General features: G+C 45.0%; 1 protein-coding gene across 2 annotated transcripts; it reads right to left on the reverse strand.

Moving 5' to 3' along the window:
* Nucleotides 1–980: 980 nt before the first annotated feature.
* On the reverse strand, nt 981–22739 carry LOC109528790 (E3 ubiquitin-protein ligase NEURL1-like). 2 transcript variants are annotated; one of them, XM_019891756.1, is made up of 8 exons: nt 22219–22739; nt 18995–19362; nt 16828–17149; nt 5570–5622; nt 4936–5500; nt 2733–2861; nt 1796–1921; nt 981–1710 (listed from the first exon to the last, which is right to left on the reverse strand). In XM_019891756.1, exons 1-8 carry the CDS (start codon nt 22244–22246, stop codon nt 1475–1477), a joined length of 1827 nt encoding a protein of 608 aa, XP_019747315.1. In that variant the 5' UTR covers nt 22247–22739; the 3' UTR covers nt 981–1474. The 2 variants fall into 2 exon arrangements, with proteins under 2 accessions (XP_019747315.1, XP_019747314.1); XM_019891755.1 differs by having other exon boundaries at nt 4936–5622.
* Between the last annotated feature and the right edge of the window lie 3421 nt (nt 22740–26160).

Below are 26160 nucleotides of genomic sequence, written 5' to 3' on the forward strand. Positions count from 1 at the left end.
CCCAGCCTAAAATCTAATCCCGTGTTGGACATTTTACCACCAAGTTTGGCTCAGTTAGCCACGGTACGCTAATAACATGGCGTTCATTCCAGAGCAATGCTTCACTCGCAAAGAAAGCAGTGGAACTAAACACGGTAAACAAAGAACAATAAAGGACATTTGACATTTGGTGTCCCTTTTTTGGCACGTGGCAATATCTCACCCCCTTTTTTTTGGTGCTAGATGCTAGCCAATGCTAGCCAAACGGCAGCAGCGAGCGCGGCAGGCCTAAACACTATCGGACACACTAACCTACCGGTACATTTTAACGAGGAACATCGAAGTCACCATGTAACCTCACACACACACACACACACACACACCCGCGTTACTGAGATTTCAGACTTCTAAAGAAAGCAAAAACTCCCAACGTCCCAACGTCCCTTTGCTGTACTTGCATTTCACTCTGTGAGTCTTGCTGCTGTCTATATGTTGATTGTCTCTTTGATTATTGCCTGTGAATTTCTTCATGATTTTACAACCTAAATTCCAAAATGTGTTATATTCATTTTTTTCCCAGGCCTGGTGGTGGACTGATCAGCTCATCGGCCTCACCGTGAAAAGGGAAGGGGTTCGATTCCGGCTCCGGCCTTCCTGTGTGGGGTTTGCATGTTCTCACCGAGCCCGGGTGGGTTTTCTCCGGGTACTCCGGTTTCCTCCCACATTCCAAAAACATGCATGGCAGGTTAATGGAACATTCTGAATTGTCACTCGGTGAAAGTGTGAGCGCGGATGTTTGTTCGTCTCTGTGTGTCCTGCGATTGGCTGGCAACCAGTTCAGGGTGTCCCCCGCCTAGTGGCCAGAGACGGGATAGGCTCCAGCACACTTCATGACTCTTGTGAGGATGAGAAAATGGATGGATGGATGTTCCCAACTGTCCATTCACTTCAATTCATAGCATTTCTTGTGGCCACCAGCACGTGTATGTAGATGTTAGATCTTTTTTTTTTTGGTCCAATCAGATTTGAGCCTCAGTGAGTTACCACGTCAATGTCATCTGCCCAGGGCCTTCAGAATTCGCATCGCTGGCCGATGTAACTTCAACCATGTTAGCGATGGCATTGCTCTTTTTTAACTCATGCGATTTTGAAATTCCCCCCTCAAAGGGCCAGAGCGCTGGTGACATCGGCATTCTTCCGACCTCTGATTGGCCGCTCAGAACAAGACCCGCGCCAGAAAACTCATCTGGACATCTTCGGTGAGCGTGATATATCAAATTATAATTAGAGAAATATTGATTGTGAACTGCGATATATTCTACTGTGAGATTGCGGGTTTTGTCCAGTCTTGATGGGAACTGAATTGTTCCGAAAAGCAGCTCGTGTCCTTACACAAAAAAAAAAACAAAAAAAAAAAAAACAAGTCCGAACTACTTGGAAGAAAAACCTGAGTTGATCATGATAATCCAAAGGTGTGACGACACGGTCGGCGGCCCTACGAACTGCGGTAGGTCTTGATGATGTCTCGGATGGGCTTCCTGCACATGGGACAGGACGCTTGATCCTGCTTGAGCTTGAGGGCGCACGTGTAGCACAGACACAGGTGGCCGCAGTCGTACAGCGCCGTGTCCGCCGCGTCGTCGCAGCAAATGGCGCAGTCGTCTAAGACTTGCGGGGAGCCGGGGGGACCGGGGGAGCCCGGGCTAGACGGCGGGGCGCGCTGCTCCATTTCTGAACGAGAAGGCGATGAAAATGGCGTTCATACATTGACTGATTGATTAAATTCAAATCGAAAGTAGAATTTGATGCGCCAAACCTGTGAGGGGAGGAGAGCTGATTTCGTTGTTCCTTGTCGGCGGCAAAACGACGTTGGGCTTCGTGAGGGCGGGCGAGCGTGGACTCAGGATCAACTGGACTAGTTGGTTCGTGGCGACAGATGAGCCTGACGATGCACAACAAATATTTGGATCACAACAAAGTCAAAGTCACCATCAAAAAAAATAAATAAATAAAAGATTGATCGCTTTGGTTTTTGACGTCGCCGCTTGAAAATACAAACAGTAACATTCTATTTCAGCGCTGGATTCACTTTTGGCATGTCATTTCTATTGTCCTTACGCCCATATATGGTCATCATGCATGAAGCGACAGTAATCGGGACACACGGGCACTTGATTCTAAGTCGAATCCTTCTGAAACTGAAGTGCAGTTTTTTTTTTTTCGCCCTCACAAACAAAAGTAGCAGACAATGAGGTCTCATGTTTACACTTGGCTTCGTCGTCTCTTATTTGTGCTCCAGCTCAACATCACATCACTGCTTGCTACGAGCTCGGTAAATATTTGACCTGATGTGCAAACAAGTCAGCGGGCGGGGATCTGGTTTGTGCATGGCCGCCGGTCGTGCCGCTGTTATCGTCACGTGGAAAACCGGGTCACTATTTCACAAGATTTTAGCCCGTTCAGTGCATGGAGCGACTTTTCAAGATTTTTTTTTTCTTTACAAAACTGACACCACCGTGTCACTATTGACGCATCAAAGGAACTATTTTGCGCGGCGGCATTATGTCATCGGGTGGCGCAGGAAGGCGCTATCCGTTACCGCCGTACTTTTGTTTCTCATTCATAGAATATTTATTGCCGGGAAGTGATTTCCGTCTATAAATATTGACTGTAATTATGACTGTTTGAAGTGGAGGAGACTGTGGCACTGCCGAAAATGGGAGGGAGGGAAGTGCAGGAGGGTTCGGACAAACCTGTAGCGGAAGACGAATGACTGGAGTTGGGGGGTCCATTGGACGGAATGTTGGCGTTGGATGCGGCGGTGTTGTTCATGGACAACGGTGATCTCCGAGGGGGTTGGACATCCGAGTGCGAAGACAAGCCTGACAACATGCAACGGGCGAGGATCACAACAGAGCAGGCGAAATGTAGTTGGATGCCTCCCGTATGCTTTAGCCATCAACAATGGTCAACATATTTGAAGAAAAAAATAAAATAAAATAAAAATTGACAGCATAACATGTTTAGAAAATGTGTGTTGTGTATGTACCTTTAAGAGGCGGGGCATGGCCTGACTAAAATAAACTCCTCCCCTCACCTCAGCATACTTCCCTGGCACCAAGATGCCACCAGATGGCACCAAAGCACTACCTTTATATTAGACATGGCTTCGGCCTGAAGATTGAAATGATACATTTCCGAATGGCAAATGGCGAATGTGTGCGACAGACAACTAGATACGACGCAGTCTCCCAAAAATATCAAGCTGTGAAGAAATATCTCTCATAAAACAGACCCAATGTTGGCGAGAAGGAGCGCGTGGGAGCGACGGGGTCCCATCTGTTCCGTTTTGACAGGCTCGGCGACACCCAGCCATGACATAACTGTCACTTGCTTCGTTTGGCGGCCCGTTTCCACGGCAACCGGCGGTTGCCAGGCTCCCCCCCGGCGTGTGGGCGAGTGGCGACGCGTCCCGCCCGACCGACCCACCGCTCTCCTTCCCACAGCTGGAGTGGGAAAACGTCTCGCAGGATGAGCCTGAAGAGAGCGGAGGCGGACGAGCCAAGGCGGAGGAAGTGGAGAGGAGCGACGTCCCGCCGAGGGGACGCTCGGTGGGTGGACGCCCGGCATCTCCAAGCGCGGCGCAATTACATTTAATAATGCATATGGTGGGCATCGCAAGGAGCTATTATGAGCTAACCCCCTCCTGATAAATAATACTGGTGGCAGCGGGGGAGCCTGAGCCTGACAGAAATTACCTCCTCAGCGCTGATGAATGACTACAGCAAGAAAAAAAAAAAACGACCCCCCCCGACCCCCACAATGTTGTCTGCATATTGCACATGGACACGCTATTGTGATGTAGCTGAATAATCTTCAGGGAAAAGCAATACGTGCGTTGCGCTCTCCAGGGGTCTGTTTACGGCATTAACAGTGTACTGTGCTAACGATTATGCTAACGCTGATAGCAATTCAAAGACTTTTTTTTGCTATAAATTACAATGGCCGCAGCTGTCAAATATTTTGTTACTATATTCGAATATTTTACTGAAAATTCAATCGAAAAATCTAAAATGTATTTGGGTGAAATAAAAACCATACATTTTAGCTTGGTCAAGAATAATTATGAATACACAAGGGGGCAACCCCCCCCCACCCACATTTAATGCTTTCATACACCCTGTAACCTGATAACACAGTAAGCTGTCTGCTTTAGTAACAGCTGTCCCTGAAAGGGTTAACGACGACCGATCAATGGTTTGAGTTTTGCTTAGCCAATGTAAGAACCACAGTTAGCGCTTCCAAAACAGCACATTTGACTTCGCCTGGGCTTGTTGAAAATTGATCAAAAGTCAGGCTGTCAGCGTCAAAGTGTGCAGTTATTTTTACTTATGAAACCGCCTTTGAAAAGAAATCAGACGGCTCTGACCAGCCTGTATGGGGCACTTGCTGAGCGGTTAGCGGCTAGCTACAGCAACTGGCGCCATATCATACAATGTCATTTTAATTAAGAGTTGTTTTTTTTATTTTTGTTTTTAGCATCCTTATTTGGCGATTGCTAACCACTAATGCAGATGCAACATGGACCACAACCTCCATGATATGAAGAATTCCGATTAACTAAGAACTAAAAAGTAATAAATAACTATCAAGAAACATATTACTTTCAAATACAAGTCACTAGTAATGTGTTATGTATTTTGAAAGTAACTTGTACTACACTGGTCACAAACCCAGAAAACAGGTGAGGTGTGATGCTCGCAATGCGAGCCCGAGGGCACTTTGACGTCAATTTCAGTCGACAGCAGAGGGCGGTATAAGGCCAAAATGGCAGCCCCCTGAGATGTCTTGAATACTGGAAATCCTCTCAAAATGTTCCACCACTTTGCAACCGTACCACGGAAAAGCGTCACGGAAAACAGATGGATAGAAACTTTGAAGATGTCCCAAACATACCGAAAATCTTGAGCTGCGTCATGTTTTTGTGGGGTGCGAAGAACATCCACAGCGGTGTGGAGTTGTCCACGCACAGCTGCACCCCCAGGCTGACGCCGTTGCGGTTGACGACGATCTCGCCGGCGGCGTTCACCTCGAAGCCAAGGATGTCTTCGTCCAACAGCTGCGTAGACAAGTTGTCGAAGGCCCAGAACTCCGAGCGGTCCAGCAGCCGCACCAGGTCGGCCGGCAGGTCCTGGGGCCTCAGCGTGGCCGGATCGCAGGCCGTCACGCCGTAACTCAGCTCGGCCGACCCCGTTGTCTGCAACATCACGAAGACGCTTTCGCCGTGATCCAGAGGCCGACTAGTGAAGACCAGCGTCCTGTCCGGGCCCTGATGCTTCCGAATCACCGCCGTGTGAGGGTCCGTCAGGCCCACGTGTTCGCCGTGCACATAGTGAACCCGGAGCTGGTTGTCCAGGAGGTCCGGGGGCTCGGACCCCCTTACGGACAACCGTAAGTTATGAGAGTTTTGGGGCATGTGGTCAACGGACCGGTCCGGCCCGTCGTGATCGTCTTCCTCCGAGCCGTCTTCATCCATATCCCACATGTTCACGGGAAGTTGGCGGTGCCGACTCTTTTTCTGGATCTTCACTCGGGGGTCGCCAGAAGTGATCTTTGAGACGTCCGGCGTGAGGGCCTCACTGTCTGCGGGGACACAGAAGTACATTACTATTGTGTTTTTCTTTCGGCTTGAAATATTCTGGGAAGACGCGATGCTTGATGTCACTTTTTTTTCCCAGACTGATTTGAGTGTTATATGATATGTTTTGCAACTTTCATCAGGCAAAAATATGAAATTAGAATCATGACACAGTACAATAACTCCACGTACAAGGAAGCGAATCCATTCGAATGGGCACTGGGTAGCCTCGGGTCAGCAGCTACGCAAAAGAAGAAAAAAAAAAAAAAAAGAAAAAGATGCAGAAGGGGGTTATGTAACACGCGGGAGAAAAGAAAATATGCACGAAGTCAGCGAACGAGCCTCCCACTCGGTCTCCAGCGTGGTTGTCTTAAGGCTTGTCGATGGATTGAAGCTGCCAGGACAGTTTCTGACAAGCAACAGATTGGCTTCCATTTTCAGCGCCCATATGCCCCAAATGCTCTCTTCCCCAGCGTACGTTGTAAATAAAATAAAAGACCCCTAATTGAATTTCTGTTGGATTTACCTGGGGCTTTAAAAGGGGCGGGGCTGCCACTGACAGGTGACCATTCATTTGACGTTAAAAAAAAAAGTTTCGCTCAATAGCAAATCACTCATATCGTCCAGCATAACCCCAATGGTAAGCTACGTTTGTCATGTCCGCTTGTCTTGATCAAATCTTTTGAATTATCTTTAACATTCAATCGTGCTTGCTTGCTTTGTATGTCTGCTTTGATTTGTGTCCGTGGCTTTATGTTGGCTGCATCGCTTAACGTTACTTGCTGTTGTGTTCGCAAGCCAGCGCGAACACTCGCTGGAGGAGCGTTTAAACGACGTGGGCAAAAGTGATAAAGTTAAGACTTGAAATTGCAGTGGTGTCCATGATTAGTTGTGTTTTGTTGGAGTGTTGTCATATCACGGTTGTCGGACTGCATTGGAAAGTTTGAATGATTTTTGCATTCGAGTGAGTCTTGCCGGCGTTTTGCTTCCGGGTTTGAACGCTGGGATTTGTAGTCCTTTTCGCGTTTGAGCGCTGGGATTTGTAGTCCTTTTTTGTTGGGTTCCACTTGTGTGGTTTCTCACCATGTTTCGACTATGAATCTTGACATTTTAAATCATTTTGATTGCATTGAAAACATTACAAGAAATAATGGTGACAATGATAATACATCATGCTAAAATCAATGGGTTGGGATGTAAGTCATGATTGATAATATTGTGGTTGATAAAATTATTGTTAAAATGAAGGTATTAAGCTAATGAATTCATGGCTGTTATTTCAATTGATTACATTGTAATGCATGAAGATAGGTACATAATTTTTGTTGTTGTATGCTTACTTTATTACCTGCTGTGTGCCTCAATAAACATTCCTGACAAACTTTCATTATTTTAAATGATATGCACAAATTAAAATCAAAGCCATACTATATATGATATAATGACCAAATACAAATTTTTGGAATTTTATGTGTAAATTTAAATATTTATCATCAAGTCATCAATGGACAGTCTAAATCTTATGTACGACATCAAGATATTAAATATAAATATATGTATAATTATTTATTAGGGTGACTAATTTACCAGTACTTCAAATATTGTTCTAATATAAAATAAAAACATGACATGTACAGTCGAATTAAAAAAAAAACAAAAGTGTGCTCTTCAATCACAAATGTAAAACCGCAACAGCAACGTGGGTGCCCAAAGCAGAAAGAGGCCACGAAAAGGATCCCTTATTTAAACAAAGGTGTTTACGTTCAGCCTTCAGATGTTGTGTAATCACTCTTAGAAAGAGTCGCTGGTGCTCTTGGTGTTCACAAAACAAGCAGACTTCACGTCAGGAGTTGGTGTGTTCCTCTTTGTGTGTGACAGCCGGGCACCATTGGGCTCGGGAATCCATCTTCATGAAGAGACATTCCCCCGGTCTAATTGTGACCACTTCAAAGTAGCAACTGCACGAGAGCGTCGCTCCAAAAGCGAGGGCAGGCTCGCACCGGCATGCTGAGCGGACACGTTGCGTGATTCCAAAAAATTCCTCAAACTAAAATTAGCCTGATTGGATATTAACGCCAAGAGATGAGAAGCATGTTGGCGGCTCTCAGCCCCAATCAGGCTTTTTTTTTTTTTTTTTTACTTGTGTCAAAATCAAGGCCCGGGGGCCAGATCTGAACCGCAATATCATTTTACATGACCCATGTAGGCAAATCTCGTGCGGTAAGTTTCTGTTTCTAACAAACTGTCTTCACTTTTTGCAACACCAAGATAATGTGAGCATGTTTTGTTCCAAATCCCACTTTTAAAATAAAAACCAGTTGAACAATGATTTACTGGCTTCCGATTTCAATTTGTCGTGTCGATCTGATTCGACATTTTTATGGATTCACACGACGTTTGACACCACTGTTCTGAAGTAACCGTGCTTTGACTTGAGTACAATTTATGGCTACTCGACCTGTCCATACACCCCCCCACCCTGAACCCCCCCACCCGTCACTTTTATCATAAAGAGGCAGCACATCTCCGGCCAGCCGCTGATAAAACTGCTTGAACTCAATTACTTCCTCCGCAAAAGTGTCCACAACCAAGCCTGGGCGTCTTTATTATTAGCACGCTTATCATCTTGACAGCAACGAGATAACTTCTATCCTCGCCATTAGACTTGGCATTTTTACGTCTTGTTAAGTCCCGCAAAAGACCCAAAGAGGCAAAGCAAATAAAGGAAATGTGAAATGTTTCGGGCCGCGTGGCATTTACATTTCTTTTAGCGCGAGTTAGCGTCTTCGACGCCGGCACGGCGGCGTGCGCGATGCGTCGTTCTGATGTGACCCACGCAGACTTTCGATGAAAAAACACCTGCTCAAATCTGCAGCTGCCAGTCAACAAGGAAGCGGAAGATAAATATTCACAAAATGAATCACGGCAATTTTCTTCCTTACGCTCACGTAGCGCGAAATTCCGATGAGCCACATGGCGAAACTGACGCCCGTGCTTGACATTTGGGGGAAAATTGAAGTCGAACGTGTCACAACCGTTTGCCCTCGTCAAAATGAATGGAATGTTCCACGCTGTCAAAACGGATAATCTGGATCACATCCAGATGAGCGTCGGTTGCAAAATAGGCTTCGGATCGAGATCCTCTTTTGTGGACGATATTTGTTTTGATTCGCCGCATGATGACAAGTTGTAGCCGTTACCTCGAAAATTGCCGACACAACCACACGTCGGGAGTCATCGAATTCATCGACTGTAAATTGATGAACAGGTATTTGTGCTTCAGTCAATTTCTTTCCTTCCGTCTTGGCTTTTGACACACCCACCAGTGACAAACTCTCGCAGCCACCGAAGAGGTGTGACCCATTTGAATTTTGAGGATGAGTATAATATTGAAGGTCGTTGATGAACCTCTACAATCCGTGCCTCTGCTCCGCAAAGATAACTGAACTCCGATAGTTCTGCTCAGTTGTGGTGAGGTAGGTCACGGTCCCATTCATTAGGCACACCTGCACCCGGAACGTAGCGCCGCAATAACAAATTCTGCTTTCTATTTGTCAAAGCACTTTTTTTGTATTTCGACAAAGAGTTCCATTGAGTGTACACTTAATTCTACAACATGGTCCCATGACGAACTGAAAGGAAGTTGAATGGGAAGCGTAGGCACGTGAATGAAGGTGCAGCAGCTGTGCCTTCAAGAGCGGCTTACGCGCATTAAAAAAAAAAAAAAAAAGCCACGGCAGGTGAAACACTTAACTGTCGGCTCTGTTCAGAGGTTCAAGTAGGAAACATAATGGCAAATTATATTCTAGGCCGCTTCAAGCTATTGACTGGATAAGGAAGAAAGGGGGGTGGGGGGGCGGATAGGTGATGAAGTGCACGACTGCAACAAAGATGATAAAGTGGTCTTTGAGCTTCTCAATCTGGTGAGAAAAGCTCGTTTCAAGGAGGAGAACGCATACCAGACAAGGTCAACGTTCCACTTTCGTTGAGCTTTTCATCTGACGGCAAAGACAAAAAAATAAAAAATAAATAAACAATGAGCGACTCGCTCCACCCTTGCCGAACGTTAACAACCACAAACGGGAAGAACCAGTTTCAAGGGGAGGGGAAAAAAATTAAGGTAAAAGATGCCAAGCAGGCAGCCAAACGACAAAGTGCCGTCGGGACAGTGCGAAAAACTGGCACGGGAGCAGAAGCGCCTTCACGGCATAAAATGATGTTTTTTTTTAAACATCGAGCAACATCCAAATGAACTTATTTGAAATTGTAAACGCAAATGTTGTTTGTAGCTGTTAGATACAATCACAGGTAAAGCGCATTTAGGTGGTATCATTCATTTCAAATCCATTCTGGTGGTGTTGAGAGCCAAAATGATGAATTGTGTCAATGTCCCAACATTTATGAGCTTGGCTGTCGTCTCCTTGGCGGAGGTAATAATGCGCTCACAATTTGACCGCTGTTTGTTTGTAAGATTTCGACTTGAGCCTAATGTTGGGGGGGCCTGTCAAGCCAATTTCAACCTTCTCATACCAAATATGATTTGGAAAGTTTGAGAAGCGCCAAATGTGTCCGGGTACACTTTGTTCTTTGGCCCGGTGCCGCGGGATTTAGGAGCTCAACGGACAGAGCGGGGTAGGTGGGCCGGTTGAGAGAACAACTCACCAAGGCCGTCTGCCTTTAAACAGCGTCCATGTGGGGATTTGCGCTAAGTATGCATGCTTTGGGGGGAAGGGGGGTGGGGGGCGATCCAGGACAACATCTCGTTGAGATGTTGAGTGATGTCATCTGTCATGAGAAAGCAGAGCAGGGGTGGAGCAGAGGGGTGTTGCCTAAAAAGGGAAGGGGGCTTATAATGGAAGAGAGCGAGAGGAGGCGCTGGGGGAAAAACATGCGATGAGCTTTTGAGGATGGAAATGATTGCACACCGACTGAAGTCCGGGGCTCCCTCCGGTAAAGTTGTGGGGTAGTGCCACATATTGTGGTCAGAAGTCGGTAAACACAATCATCTGTGGTCATGAGAAAGTGATTAGCATCTTCCCTGGACAGCAAAGCCCCTCCGATCCAAAAGTGACAAGCTTCATTACAATTTCAACGCCGGCTCACCGAGAGGCCGCCAGCACCCGTCAAATCCGAGCAGCTGCGTCGCCAGCAGCGTTTATTTTGCTCCGGCGACTCGAGGCCAAACCATGACGTCGCTTGAAACAAAACTCTTGTAAATACATACGGGGCTGGAAACCACGGTTTATGATGGAGTTCTGTTCCGATGTGGGAACGTAACATGGTCATCGATGCTAGCGCAGTTGCTAACATTTTCAACGTTGACGTTTTCACTGCTGTAACGTTCACATATCAAAGACCCGATTTCACGTCATTCATTTTCCAATTGACGATTTTTGCTTCCAACGAACACCTTTATAACGTAAACTTCAGTATCACGACCAGATTTTTCCCACAAAATCATGAGGCCTTTGTTTCAACGAACCGCGGGAAGCAAACTGCCGCCGCGACCTTGCTTTTGAACAAAATGTACGGCGCGCGATTACCTTCCATTGCTTAGCGACGCTACTGATCGACTCTGTACATGGTTGTACATCCTGAACTGGAGAGAAAACTTTTCACTTGACGTAGGAACGCTACAGTTGTTTGTTTCATATCTGATGAAAACATTTTTTCTTCATCTGCACGGATTTGTACTTGAGACGTTTATACTGTATTACAAGTTTGTGTTTTTACATCGATAAATGCTCATACAGTTTTATACATAGTAGTTGCCGGCCATTTTATTGGAATTGGTGACGACGAACTACCGTTATAACGCCGATTCGTTATGTCCCTCGAGGTACATTGCAACGAGGTTCGAAGGAAATAGCTAAATGTTCGGAGTTGCGTGACCAGGTGTTTCGCACCAACGAGTCTACTTCGCACTGTTTGTAGGCACGCCACAACGGGCTAGGCAGACTGACAGCGCCAACTACTGGCCTGGCAGGTGTTATTACAGCGTATTCAGTTTTCAGTCGATTTTTGAGAGACACATCGTTGTCTTTTCAAAGGTCTAAAAAAATGCTCCAGATTGAACAAACTCTTCTAATCTAACCATTTCATCCATCATTATGTAATATTTGATGCTCTGTGCACTATTAGAGACACGTGGGAGCAGTGGGTAGCTATGAGAGAAATTCTTTGTGAGTGGGTTTAGCGTGTAAAGCTACGTTGTGGTGGGAAAACTTGCTGCAAGCTTAGGAGACAATGCATCGAGTCAGAACCAGGAAGGTTTAGCCCAGCTTTGCCTGATTTTTACCCAAAAAGGGTATCAACGTGGACAGTAAGTGCCGTCTCTGGACCAGAGGAGAGCTTACAAGCTTCGGTGATTTCCTTAAGTGGAGAACATGGGAAAGGCTCATTTTTAAAAAATTCTGGCAGATCGAATCAAGTTGAAATGTCCACTCCCTGGAAAAGAATGATTTCTCCCTCTTTCTTCCAATGAGTAATTGCCGTGATCAGACGCTGAATGTTTACACGACAGAAGAAAAGAAAAATGCTTCATTATTTTGTATCATTGGATGAGATCTGAGGAAAAGGGCTTTCTGATTGCACCATATTTTGTCTTTCGGTCTCGCCGATTAGTAGTTCGCCTTTGGCTGGAAACACACTCATGATCGATGACTTGGCATGTCGCGGCTACGCCGCTGAAATGTACACTTTGTTGTTGTTGGGAGGCTTGGGATGCAGCAAAATGGGAGATTTTGTGTTTTTCTGTACTCAATGACTGCCTGCTAAAAAAAGAGGACCCTTTGCATGAATAAAATGTTACACTTTGCATCGACGACAATAAAACTGCTTTTAATGTACACGGCGCATTTCAAGTGAAATAAATGCCGAGTATGTCGGGAGTGCCGTTTGCAAAGGAGTGGCTCGCTTTGGTCATTAGCTAATAGCCAGACGACTTGACAGTAAACTGAGCGTAATAGAAGCTTCCAGTTGACATCTGACAGGTAGGCGAGGCTGCGCCGGAAAAATCAAGGGTGGTAAAGTTGTCAATGCAGACAAAGGTCTGGATCGATAAAAACCTGTTTGCGTTATAGTGTTTCTGTTTCCCATATCCTGGTGATTGTCTAAGTGTCCCGCGATTGCTTGGCAACCAGCCCGTGGGTGTCCCCCGCCTCTCGCACGCAGTCAGCGATGGGCTCCCGTTCACCAGCAACCCTAATGAGGACTAGCAGTAATGAAAGTGGATGGAAGGGGTGGATGGATTGAGAGGCGGTGGTCTGCAAGTGACCAGAGTATTCGCCTAACCTGCCAACAAAATGACCCGAGGTTGTAATCCATATCTTGTACTCGACCTTTCTATATGTAAAACCTTGTTATCCCCCCAAACAAACACGTGACATGCCAAGTAATCCCTTATTGACACGTGAAACAATAAGCAAGCTGACGCCGGCGAATGGAAATAGAAGCCAAGAACACAATGTTGTTGGTTTGACCTTGTTTCTGTTTGTGTGACACGCAAAGCTGTCATGTATCACTCTCATCTGTCACTTTGATTCGGCTTGTAATTCCGAGGTTACACCGACGCTAACATAAATGAATGCGCAAAAATATTGGAGCAATGCACCAAAGACCCAAGCGGGGCTCGGATGAAGCGTTGTGTTTCATCGGCAACGTCTGATTTGCTGCACTCGTAAACTTGTATGCTGAGACCTGTCCATCATAATGGGAGACCGGGACAGATTTATGGAAAAAGTTTTATAACAGCATTAACCCTTCCATCCATCAAACATTTAAAAGTGATATAAATTTAACAATGCGTTTATTGTTGCGGTTGGAGACCTGCACTGCATCACAATTACAAGTTAGTCCAGTTTGTCCCTGTCACGTGTGGCTTAAATAAGGGAAACAGAGTACACTCGGAGAGTGTCAATCAAAATCTGAAATGTTACAGTACACTGTAGAATCTGAGATACAGCAGCTAAGAATACAATGACAATTGGTAACAGCTGTGATGCTAACAGATGCTATGCTTATAGCAAGATAGCAAAACTGAGTGCCCAACACAGATACGTCAGGAAATGACACTTTTCCGAGCACTTCATAAGGATTACAGGTATAGATTTTGCCCCGTTGAAACGAAAAACAACAAAATGCTAACACACTGACAATAGCAATGCTAGCATAAAGCAAGATGGCAACCCCAGTAAGGAAAACATCAAAACGGATCAATAAGGATTTTACACCGTGCCCTGTAAATACTATTTCAATGACCATTTCAAATGAGAATTGATTAAATTCTAACATGCTAATAGTTGCTATTCCAACTTAACAATAGCACCCTGAGAAACCAAAGCCCTGTATTCAGGAAATGCTAACAGCTGCAATGCTAGCTCATAGCAATGTAGCAAACTGATAAGGAAATTACATATTTCCTTGCATTCTAATATTGTTTCTAATGAGGATTGTTGAAATGTTGCCATGCGAGTAGTTGCTATGTGGACATATAGAAACATAGCAGCAAAAATTCAAGAGGTGATCCTAATGTTGTGACTGGTGAGCCTATATGTAGTCCCTCTAGAGCTATATTTATCCTCCCCCCCCCAAAAAACAAAACAAAAATGTGAGCAAACTTCCAACTTTAGGCATAAACATAGCAATTGGAGATTTACTGTACGATAAATGAAAATAAAAGCACACAGCAGGTTATCTCCTCTCCAGTTTCAATATAATGACCGATGTCATCACCTTCACCAGAGAGCTACGAAAGACGCGTTTGGATTCTTCTCCGCAGTTCAAGCGAGACGAGTTGATTTCAGCCTCGCGGACCACTGGGCACTGTCTCAGTGATCAAGTGACTCATCCACCTCGAGTCAACAAACCCCCAGCGGAGTTTCTTGCATCCATCAAAAGATGCGGTTGACTTTGGGGCCTTATGTAACTTGGCAGGAATCCATCATGCGTGTACCAACCATTGTGGTCTTCCGGGACCGCGAGACAAACACTCGCAGCCCGACTTAAAGGGATTACATTTTTTTTTGTGTGACAACAGGAATGTATAACATTCCCACAAGTGTGCCACTTTAGGGGAATGAAACTGAAAGTAGAATGCGACCTAATTTACTGAACCTTTGCAAACTCTAACTAACGAAAGTGTTTTTCAATAGATCGTGAAAACCCACTCATTGCGGGGGACAAGTTCCAGACCCACATGCTTTGGGTGAAAAGCCACAATATTCAGGGATCATATATATGCTCATATATATTTTTTGATATGTTTTAGCCCTCTCAGACACTTTAAACACATTTCAACAAGCATGAAATGTACAGAAAATACTGGACGCGATAGCCGCTAGGCCACCATGCTAGCTTACGTGGCTAAAACGGTGACTCAAACAGTGAAAAATCTGGCCGCTTTTATGGTGGCAGAAAAGCAGTGGTGGCCCGACAACGTTGCACTCGTCGACTCACTAAATATGGCGCCGAGGCATTTTTGCCAAAGTGCGCCCAAGAGCGTACTTTAAAGGGAGGCTTCGGCGTTGGCTTTTGTGATTCCGCCTCGATGCTCGCACGGGGCGGTTGGTTCTGCACAAAAGGCATACAAGGGATTCTCGCTATTAATTGACATGAGCGAGTAGGTGATGATGTAAGAGATTTCTATCTCCCCGAGGATCAAGTTTGAATTCTCCTCGGCTTCCTTCATTACGCAATGACATATTCGCTTTCAGGCCAGCCCACAGGTTGACTCTTGACTCATGTGGGAGCAGCCACCCGGCTTTCCTTGAACGCTACCACTGTAGGCTGCTAGCTTAATTAGAGCATAAATAGGGTAAGGGGGCGGGGGGGGAGGGATAGACGACATATTATTTTGCCATTAGCCCCGCTGAATGCATTTTTGACCAATAATAGCTAATGTGCAAATCAATGCTTCTCCTCAAGGTAAATGCTGACAGATGAGACAGATGTATCACTGCTGCGTGGAAGCGATTATAACGCTGCTAAAATATTCTGCTAGGACATTACACACGGTGAATTAATTTTATTATGCCATAACTGTTCGCGGATTCATTAAGATTTGCCTATCCAATTATGTCTTTCCAATTAAAAGCATGTATCGGTAAATCTTTTTGATCTTTTTAACAGATAAAAAAAAAAAAACACACATTTGCTTTTCAGTGAACCACCGCAATATATTTGACTTTTGTAGCTGCCAAAAATCATGTCAGTAAAGTTTTTTTTTTTTTTTTTTTTTTTTAAATCACCAAAACCAAATCTCATGCACACCAACTCCGAGCCTTCAAGGTGCTCTTGGTACTAGCTTGAAACGCATCCTAGTGTAGTTGGCGTATGATGTAAAAGCGACATCATTGACACGGACGCCGTTTGCAAACTGACCGTGTGGCTGCACGTTCGCATTAAATCTGAGGCGCTTATGTGAAGTCATATTTAGATCCCTAGAGTGAGACATTCCACAGACTGGATTGTCTTTGAAGGTTAAAAAAAAATAAATTAAAATCCCTCGCAGACTTGACTGACATCATCAGTCCTCTCAGCAGTCCCAACACACTTGACTTGTTCTTGGACAAGACCTGCGAGCCGAGCAGCAGCGCAAGGGCCAGTGAACCTCAAGATAGTCGCACTCCGGCCGGCGCCAGATAGCACGTGCCACTCGCTTTCAAGCACGCGGCGAGAAATAAGGTTAAATGGTTTGAACTCCACCATACAGGAGCCTCTTTCTATTTTTACAATGCAGTGGAGACAGCCTCTAATTCTGAGATGAGAAGCAGAGATGTTCTCGGAAAGGGTTATAAATACGTACTGGAAGAGTTTGACAATGCAACAGTTGCATTGTTTTTTTTTTTTTAAAAGGTGGGGGTGGGCATAGTTTTTAAAAATTGGACACAGCTGCTCCTTCATAAACGCTTCTAAAAACCAACTTACGAGAAGTGAATCGGTGAGAAGATGCCGACTGCAGATGACCCCATCGCTGGTTTTCTTTCATCCAGCAACCCCTTTAAAGTTTGGAAAAAAAAAAAAATCCCTTCGGGGAGATTTTCTTGTGACTCACAAGGGTGGCGTTTACAATCGAACCCCAGCATCTTTTTCCACAAAGCTATTTTTGGTGGGCGCGAGGAAGGTAGGAACAGCTGTTACGAGCGACGAATATTCGGGCATACATGTGTTTCTCGTGGAAAAAAAAAAAAAAAAGAAGCAAGGTTACTCACCGAGAAACTGGACTCCTTTGGTCTTTCCGTAGACATCGACGAGAACCCACAACGGCAGATAAGCGCTAACCTTCTTGAATAGCCGTCTAGGGGTGTTTCCGTTGATCCGGTAATGCACCCGGCCCTTCTTGGTGACCCAGAACGAGATGACGGTGTCTCTCATGAGAAGCTCCTCGGGCAAGGGTTTCGCCCAGAATCCGCTCCTCGAAGCCAGATCCGGACATGAATATCTGGGTAATTTTTTGGGGTCCATGCAGGACGGGTCTTGAGAAGTAAAACCGATGCGGAGAGCACCCTGCCAGTCCTGGTAGTTTTCTGTGATCTGGTTCGGGTGGGGGGCGGGGTGTAGATTAAAGTTTGACGGTCAGAAAGGATGAAACAGAACAACCATTAACTCATTCACTCCCAAAGACGTTTTTAAACGTCTTTTCAGACTTGGTCCAGAATTGGCTGGTGCTGAATGAGTTAAAATGAAGTCAGTTAGCGTGCTAAGCAAATTTTAAGGCGACGCGTAAAATATATGCGCTTCAATATCAACTCGGCGTCTGAATTCTCAGCGAACGTACGCCGGGAATTTCTCGTTCATCGAATCACCCGCCGCATAAATGTTTTCTTATTGTACTGCGTTTGCTGTTCAAGGTGACAGCATTCAACTCGCTTTTCGAGATAGAGCCGCCGGCCTGACAGCGCGTGCCGAGCCGCCTCTTTGGCCAACACAAATACAAAAGTGAGAAAACACAAGAGGAGAGAAAAGAGGTGAGAAGACGAGTGGGCGTGGAGGAGGACTTTCTCTCCCGATCAAGCTCTTCACAAAAAAAAAAAAAAAAAAAAAAAAAAGACTGCTATTTCTGCTAACATTGCAGCACGGAAACATGAAGAAGACAATACCGTTTGTGCATGCAACATCGTTAAAATGGCTGGATGGGATGAATGGCTGATTGATGGATGTATGGATGATAAATAAATCCCGGATCGTAAATAGAGTGATTGGAATTTTTGGATCAACAAATGTTGGAGGATGCTTCGGCTTGATTGGTTCAGAGGGTGGCGGCTGATTCGGAAGATGATGAGAGATGATGAACTGGAGTGATCGAAGAAGTGACAGATAATAGACAAATGGTTCCATAGAGGATTGATTAGCTCAATATTAGATGGATTGGTTGGTTCAACAATGGATAGAAGAACATGACTATTGATGGAAAAACTGCATGGATGGATTTAATAATACAGTATGTAGATGATAACTGGGTGAGACAAACGGATGGTTGGTCAGACGACTGGACAAATGGATGGGTGATGGACGAATTGATAGATGGGACACAATGATCGATGGGCTGACAAAAGAACACAAAGGATCAACAATTGGTTGACGCATAGATGGGCAGCGAGTGGGTCGGATGGATCATTTGATAGATGGGACACAACGGCGGATGAGCTGATAATTGGAGCAAAGGGTTGACGGATGAATGGATAAATAGATGGATGACGGACAGATTGGTAGATGGGACCTGACCAATGTTGGATGGGTTGCTAAAACTATGGACAGTTAACGGATGACGATTGGGGAAAAATGGCTGGACGTCGACAGGGTCGACTGTCTGAGCGATTGACGGACGGAGGGATGGGCTTGAGGATGGGGATGGAGAGACGAGCAAGACTGATGAGCGAGGAATGGACACGTGGATGAATGATCGACGCATGGATAAATTGATCCATGGGACATCATAATGGATGATGGAACAATTCGATGGATGGATGGATGGACTACAGATGCTGGATGGATGGGAAAATGCCAAGACGGCGGGGGATTGAGTGGGTGACGGATGGAAGGATGATGGATCCATGGAGAAATTAATTGATGGAATGTGAGAGTTGATCTGATGAATGGACGACGACGGATGGATGGAAGAATGGAGGGATGATGGGAGGAGCAAGTGGTTGACGCTGGAGAGATGGACGGACGACTGGTGCATTGATAGGACATGATGGCGGGTTGCTTATAAATGGATGGATGACGGATGAATGGAGAAATGCTGAGATAATGGCTGTTAACGGACAGGCTCATTAAACGGACGACGCCGGCCAAAGACGACGAAGCTCCTCGTCGCGGCAAACCCCGATAGCGGATGTGCGTCGCCATAGAAACGCAAAGCAAAATCTGGCTCACCTTCAGCCGGACCACCTCGTTGACCGCCACGCTTCTGTTGCTGAACGCGACGGCGTTGCAGAAGCTGCCTTTCCTTCTGACCGCCCTCTGCGACTCGTCGATGATGATCTGCGAGCCCTTGGCCGTCGGGTGGAAGAGCAGAGGTGGCTGAGAGGCCGTCGGATGGACGTGCTTGCTGGGATGCCAGTTCATCGGCTTTTGGTGGGGGCGGTAGTGGTGCTGGTGCTGCTGTTGCTGGTGGTGGTGGTGGTGGTGCGAGTGCGAGGCGGATGACAGAGCCAGGATGGGAACGGCGCAGTCAGAGGCATGCTTGTGGTGAGGCGAGGTGGACGGAAGAGCCGCGATTGGAACCGGTCCATGGAAGTTATCTGGAACACACAATTGTTGTTATTTCAACATCCGCTTGGCGATACGGTGACCCCCTTTAATCGCCGGGGGGGTTGGGGGGGGGTGGTACATCCTTAATACAAACTTGCTTTTCATTGGTCAGCAAATGTGTAGAACGTTCCAAGATGAGCCAGGTCTTTAAAATTATAATGACGATGACGCATCGCTTTCGCGGTTTCTTTTGTGTTGTTGACAAGGTCACATGACCACAAGTTCTCATGAACGTGCCAACGCTGACATCATCAGCAATCACCGGCTGGCCTAACCCACATTCAGCAGAACCCCGAAGCAGTACGGCAAATGTTTTACGTCAAGCTAACGTTTTGACGCCCGCACTTGAGCACGCTATTTTTCGAGAGGTCGTCACCCTTCCCCTTCCCCCCTGGAGACAAATTATCAATCAACCCAAGACAGCCGGGATCGGTAAATGCCGCCTGGTTGCCGCTGTTTCTATTCCAAGAGTGTCACGCGGCAGATTAGCCGGTGCATTTTGAAGAATCAACATTTCATCTCCGTTAAGACTTTTCGGCCAAGAATCACAATCGTCGGCGCATTTCGGAGCTCTCTTCTTGCGCTTTTTTTGCTTCTCTGAGGAACAAGGCTCGATTGTTCCTGGTCATATCTACGACGAATACTTACACCGTCGTACGTCATGTCGTGTAGAAAACAAAAGAATGAAGACAAACTGTAATTAAGTCGTAAAATACAGATCAAGTCCGCCGATTTTTTTGATTTTGAAACACTCCAACACTCTTCTTTGCACTTCTAGTTTGAGCGTGAGTGTAAAGTGGCATACGTGAAAAATATTGACGCAGGCGTCACGGTTAGCTCAGCACATCCGCCGGCATTTCTTTAGCGTGTGTGTGTGCAGATTAAACATTGATTATGCAAATGCTCATGTGCATAGACTTCCTCGTTCACAACTTCCACGTGGTTAAAAGTGATTCAAGTGTGATTTCGCCACTTGGCGCATTTTTGTCATTTTGAACGCCGTCCTTCACAACCCTGCTGGACATGGGGACGGCTTCAAGAGTTGGTTTTCAAACCAACGTCGGGTGCGGTTCCATTCGCGTCAGCTCAAGTGTCAACACTCCACAGACCGGTGTTAGTGAGAACGTTTAATCCGGCACAGTTTTCCAAGGGAGGTGTGACTTTAGAAGACTGCCGTTGTGAATGCGGTGGGGCCCCAACGCCACCGTTGGCCACGATAGCGAATAACTAGCGTGAAGAGTGCCTGACTGATTGCCTTTCGGGTGTGTGTTTGGGTGGGCGGAGTCTTTGAAAGATGCCGACTGTGCCATTACAACCAAAGACTGTTTTGTTCTGAATGTCTTCCATACTTTAGTTTTGGTTTTATGTGACACTCTTGGTTAAGCACAGCATTAAATCTTGATTATGGAGCTATTGAAGTAAATGAAAAAAAAAAAAAAAAACACCACCCACCTACCCAATCTTATGAGCTCTATTCGCCATGAGTCTGATGCTAAAATATCAAATTTGATCGTATTTATCAAAGTTGAGCAGCACTTAATTTTGCTGCTTTATTACAAAAATATATATATATTGCATGTCAGTAGAGAGTGGCGGCGAACCTAATGAAGTTTCCTTCCAGTGTGATGACATCAGCTGTAACTTTTCAGTTCACCTTGAAGAGGCGCATAATCACTCCCCTTGTGTACATCACACTGAGCCGGCGGTAGACTTAAAAATGACAAACACGCACGGTGAGGTTGGACCCAAAGTGATTGATGAACCCGAGAGTGGGATAAGAGGATCAAGAAAACCCTGAGAGGTATTATTGATACGTGCGGTTTTCTGGTTCCAACGGGACGAGAGGGTGCCGTCGGTAGGCCACAAATTTCCAACACAGAACCGTTTATCAACGCGAACACGCCTTTGAGGTGAAATTTGGCGAGGATGGAGTCCGTCCGTCTGTTTGTCTGCTCACAGAACTGATTCACAGTGCAGCTTAATCAAGCTAACTTCTGTTCATTTGGCCCATCCCTTCATTGTGATCATGTCTCATCTATGTTCGTAATCATGTTGAAAACTTTTCATGGGTCCCAGAAACTGCTGTCAATCCTCTCATGAGAGGTTGAATGCCCCTTTAAGAAAACCCTCTGATGTTTGACCAGCATTTCATATCTTGTAAATATGTCACAGCCATGCTGTGCCGTTTGTTGTTGATTCTATTGGCTACGTTTCACTCTGCTGTCTGCATCCAGGTCATTATTACAAATGAGAATCTTAATTGTAAGGGGAAAAAAACTATTTAAATATGTATATAAATTCTCTTTTGTAAATTCATTTGAAAAAAAAAGAAAGAAAAACATGTTTATCGAAACATTACAACTTAAAAAAAGTCAGCACGGGCGACGTTAAGTAGTTAAAAAAAAACAAAAAAAAAACATGTCCTTTAGGATATCGCAATTAGTAGGTCACGACATTCAGTACGCCGAACCTGTTTGATTACATCCCATTAACAACAACTATGAAGCCTCACAGAAAGCCAAGAAGCAAACATCAAAAATCAGACGAAGTATAAAACAACAAAGACAAGTTTACAAGTACTCCCTTCAATAAAAACAAAAGTCATGACATGCGAAGAAAAAAAAACCAGAAGTGTATGCTGAAACCATTTCGGAATGTTGATCTTTTGGAGGAAATGTACGAACTTGCATTTCAGGAAAGTTTTATTTGCAAAGCAACCGTCATGTGATATTCCAACGTAGCCTAGAAGAGGTTCAAACTCGCCACAAAGACACCACGGGGCAGATAAGAACAATAATACTTATAAAATAGCGATAAATATGATTTTTCTCATGTTTTGGACTTACAATTGTGTCTGGTGACTTGCCCCCCCATGGCTGCTGCTGGATGCAAGGTGCGTTCACGGTCCTCTCCACTCGGAATTTAGCGGCGCATCCACGACAATCGCTTTCCAGCGCGCGCCCTTGAATGTTTCATTCCACCCACGCGCGAAAGAGTCTTTTCGACGCAGGCGGACGACGACGCTTGCTCGAGATGCTGCTGAGCGAAGTGTGGCCGCTCGTCTTACACGCACACAAAAAAAAAAAAAAGCTTAAAGAGCCTCACAAGGAGGAGCGCACACATGCTCCCCGCATGCATCATTTGCATAAAAGGTGCGAGTGGAGGTGGAGCCTGGCGGGAAGATCCATTTACGAGCGAGCGCGTCTGAAAATGACTGAAACGGACATTTTTCGACCGACTCAAGTGGGAAATGATGCCGTAACTGTGAGAAATAAAATTGCCTGAACGATTCCGACCCAGCAAAAGTTCCTACACCCAAATTCAAACACAAGACGATGCATTCTGAAGCGGTATGCTTACACTCAGAAAAAATAAAATAAAATCCCACCTATATCCTAACATTTATTGACTTATTTAATAATTAAAAAATGACAGCGTTTGCTAGTTAAGATTTAGGCTTGCATGGTTGACTAAAATCCTTTTCTGTCGGACCTCAAAAGCTCCATCTTGTTAAAAGTTCCAATTTCCAAGTTTTCCCGAATGCGTCACAGCGCTCGCGTTTAACATTTAAAAACCTTTTCATGCTCGGCGAGAAACTTCAAAGCCACAGGTGGCACTATGAGCACTGATGGTAACACAGTCGTGCGTGCCTGAATCAAATCTTTTTAAAAAATAAGCCCTCAAAGCAGCTCTAAAATTGAAAACTGTGCAGCGAATCCGTGTGGTGGGTATCAGAATGGGCAGCATCAAACCCTGATGGGTACACTCCTAATAAAAATATATTTGCGTTTTTAAACATTCAACTTGAAAGACTAATGAGTGCAATTACATCAGCACTGAAACAACGGGGGAACGCCTCTCCAGCAAAGCGTATCGCTACACCGCTGCCGTGTCGATTTCCAACCCGCATTTATCAACGACGTTTATTCGATTATTCAAATTGTGAATAAAACTCGGCAGACCAGTCACTTGCACAAATTGTGCCATCACCAACAACAGGTCACATATGCAAGGTAGCGTTGTTTTCACGTATTCAGGTCCAACCCCCTCCCCCCCAAATTCTACAACAACAGGTATTGTGAAAATGAAACCACCACCCCGCCGGCCGTGTCAATAATTTCCAGGAATGACTTTTCCAGACACGAGGCTCATATTTCAAGTCGACTTCCATATTTGTCAAGCCTCCGACCTCTCACTCATAAATTTGAACACACCGCGGGCCACTGGCCACGCCTCCCGCAACTGTGGATTATTTCTAGCAAGGGCGCCTGGCGCTGCAGCAGCTGTCTTGTGCTGGGACACGCTTGTGGTGGGGGGGTTCATGTGGCACCAATCACGACAGCTGGCCATAATGTATGTACGCTCTGTATTTCATTGCCCCCCACACCATCCCCCGAAAAAAGAAAAAACAAAAAAACCCCACCAATGAGATGTGTAAAAATTCACAAAACAACACGAGAGCATCAGATGATCCCCACCTGAGGTGCCTCAGCAAGACACCGACCCAGTACGGGCGCAAGAGTGGCACCAGAAAGCTGAAATTTGCCACGATTACGCTGGACGAGATGATCCAGTGCTTTTGGACACCACTCGACAAAAACACATTTAAACTGTGCCAAACGACCCCCCCCCCGCCCATTTTAACTTTTTTCAATTTTATTTTATTTTATTTTTGGTGGTATGATCAACTTCGACGTGAAATGATCAAACTTCAACGTCACGTCCGATGGCGCTTGCCAAAACAAAAAATTAAAATTAAATATCAACACTGCGCTTAAATCACGAAAAAAATCAAAAGCGACATAAGTCAAACAACAAAACCACAAAAAAAAAAAAAAAAAAAAAAAAAAAAGATGCCCTCAATCGAACACAAAATTCAAATGACGTATTGTACTTCAAAGCTTTGGACCATCACGAGTTGCTCTCTTCAGACAGGGACTTCCCTTTTGCCTTGCAAGGGGGCAGTGGTGAGGCCCCTGCTGAAAAAGAGCAGTTGAGATCGGAAATGATCTCAGCAATTTTAGACCGGTATCTAATTTAGCTCACTGGTTTTATTCACGCGAAGAATGACCAATTTCATTCTGGTTTTACGGCGGACCACAACACCAAGGTAGCCCTTTAAATGATTGGGCTATTGAAGAAGAAAAAAAAACCCCAAACATTTTTAACCATACAGTCCACACAAACTAAACTTAAGAAAATTGTGTTTAGCGCTATGACGTTTTAAGATGCGTCACAAGGAAGCAGTGACAGCTCCGACGAAGGCTAAAGTGATAGCCGAAACTGTCATCTAGGGAAGAGTTTTTCCTCTTCACCGCCCCCCCCCCCCAAAAAAAAAGAGACCGTTGTCTGGAAAAAAAAAGAAACTTTAAACCTAAAGTCGTGTTTGGACTTGTTAATAAGTACACTTTCACCAGGATACATACAGTATTTGCGAAAATTTGAGAGTTTTCAGGCATGGTGAAGCTCCCAAAAAAGGCGATTCAATCCCAAATAATTTTTGTCTTGGTGTAGCCTGTCAGTGTATTAAGCTATCATAGCCACCCAGTTTCACTTTTGATTCACGTTTGCTCAGAACAATTAACATGCTTACGTCAAGGGTTACTTGAGGTCAGAGATTTAATTAGACAGAAATGTAAGGGCGGAGGACATTTTGATTTATGAGCATCATTCCACGTGCCGTAGAGAGGAACTGAAAAATCTTCATCCAGATTATATTTCTTTGTACAATATTGTATTTTTGAGGCGCGTGTTTCAATAATGACGTTGATTTTTGTGTAAGGAAGTGCAAAATGGTCCCTCGTCGCGTGCCAAGTTCATGACTTCACTCTTTCATTTTAAAATGACGACTGTGTTGTTGTTGTGTTTGTTTTTTTTTTTTTTTTTTTTTTTTTAAGTCTGTATGTTATAACATTCAGGAAATAAAACTGTAGCACCTCACTGCTTGAACAGCATGCCTTTCAAGACAAGTCACTCTTTTGTGTGCACCCTGGCAAGGATAAGAACAATTAAGCGCGTACTGTGTGAAAAGCAGCAGGCAATCGACAAATAATATCACCGTTGTTTTTCTGACGCAATGGTTGGATTGTTTGATCACATTTAGGGAAAAGCGACATGCGTCGTCATGTTGCACCGTGTTTCGATCAAAAGAAGGATTTTTCACACCCTGTCTATTTAAAACACAGGTGTCAAACTCAAGGCCCGCGGGGCAGATCCGGCCCGCCACATCTTTTTATGTGGCCCGTGAAAGCAAATCATGCGTGTCAACTTCCATGATGCTTGCTAAAATCTGTATCGAAATGTCAAATTGTCACATGTGATAAATAACGTTGAGATCTTGCGGTAATTTTGTTACCCTGTTTACTCTGACTTGAATAAAAGATATGCAGTAGTTGACTTGTAAGCCGTCAATGTGTTCTGTCGAAGTAATGCGACGATGAGACGATCAAACATTTATTTGCTTTCACTGTTGTAACGACCCTGCAAGGGAAGACTTAACTTCAAAGTGTCCCGCGACACAAAATGAGTTTGACACCCCTGATTTACATTGATAGAAACAAAATAGCGCACTTGCTAGTGTGCCTTCTAGAGCTATTTTTAGCCCTAGCTTAATGCCAAGAAGTCCGAGACAACAACAACAAAAAAAAACACATCGAGCCCGGACTCGAGTACAACAGCCCTTGCCCGACCCTTGATGAAGACAAGCGCCACAGAAAATGGACTGATACATCGATGAATGGATCGTACTCTATGACTGAGGTCATTAGCATACCTGCTGGCGATTAGCG

The sequence above is a fragment of the Hippocampus comes genome, unplaced genomic scaffold (genome assembly GCF_001891065.2).
Source record: "Hippocampus comes isolate QL1 unplaced genomic scaffold, H_comes_QL1_v1.1 scaffold121, whole genome shotgun sequence".
Taxonomy (NCBI): domain Eukaryota; kingdom Metazoa; phylum Chordata; class Actinopteri; order Syngnathiformes; family Syngnathidae; genus Hippocampus; species Hippocampus comes.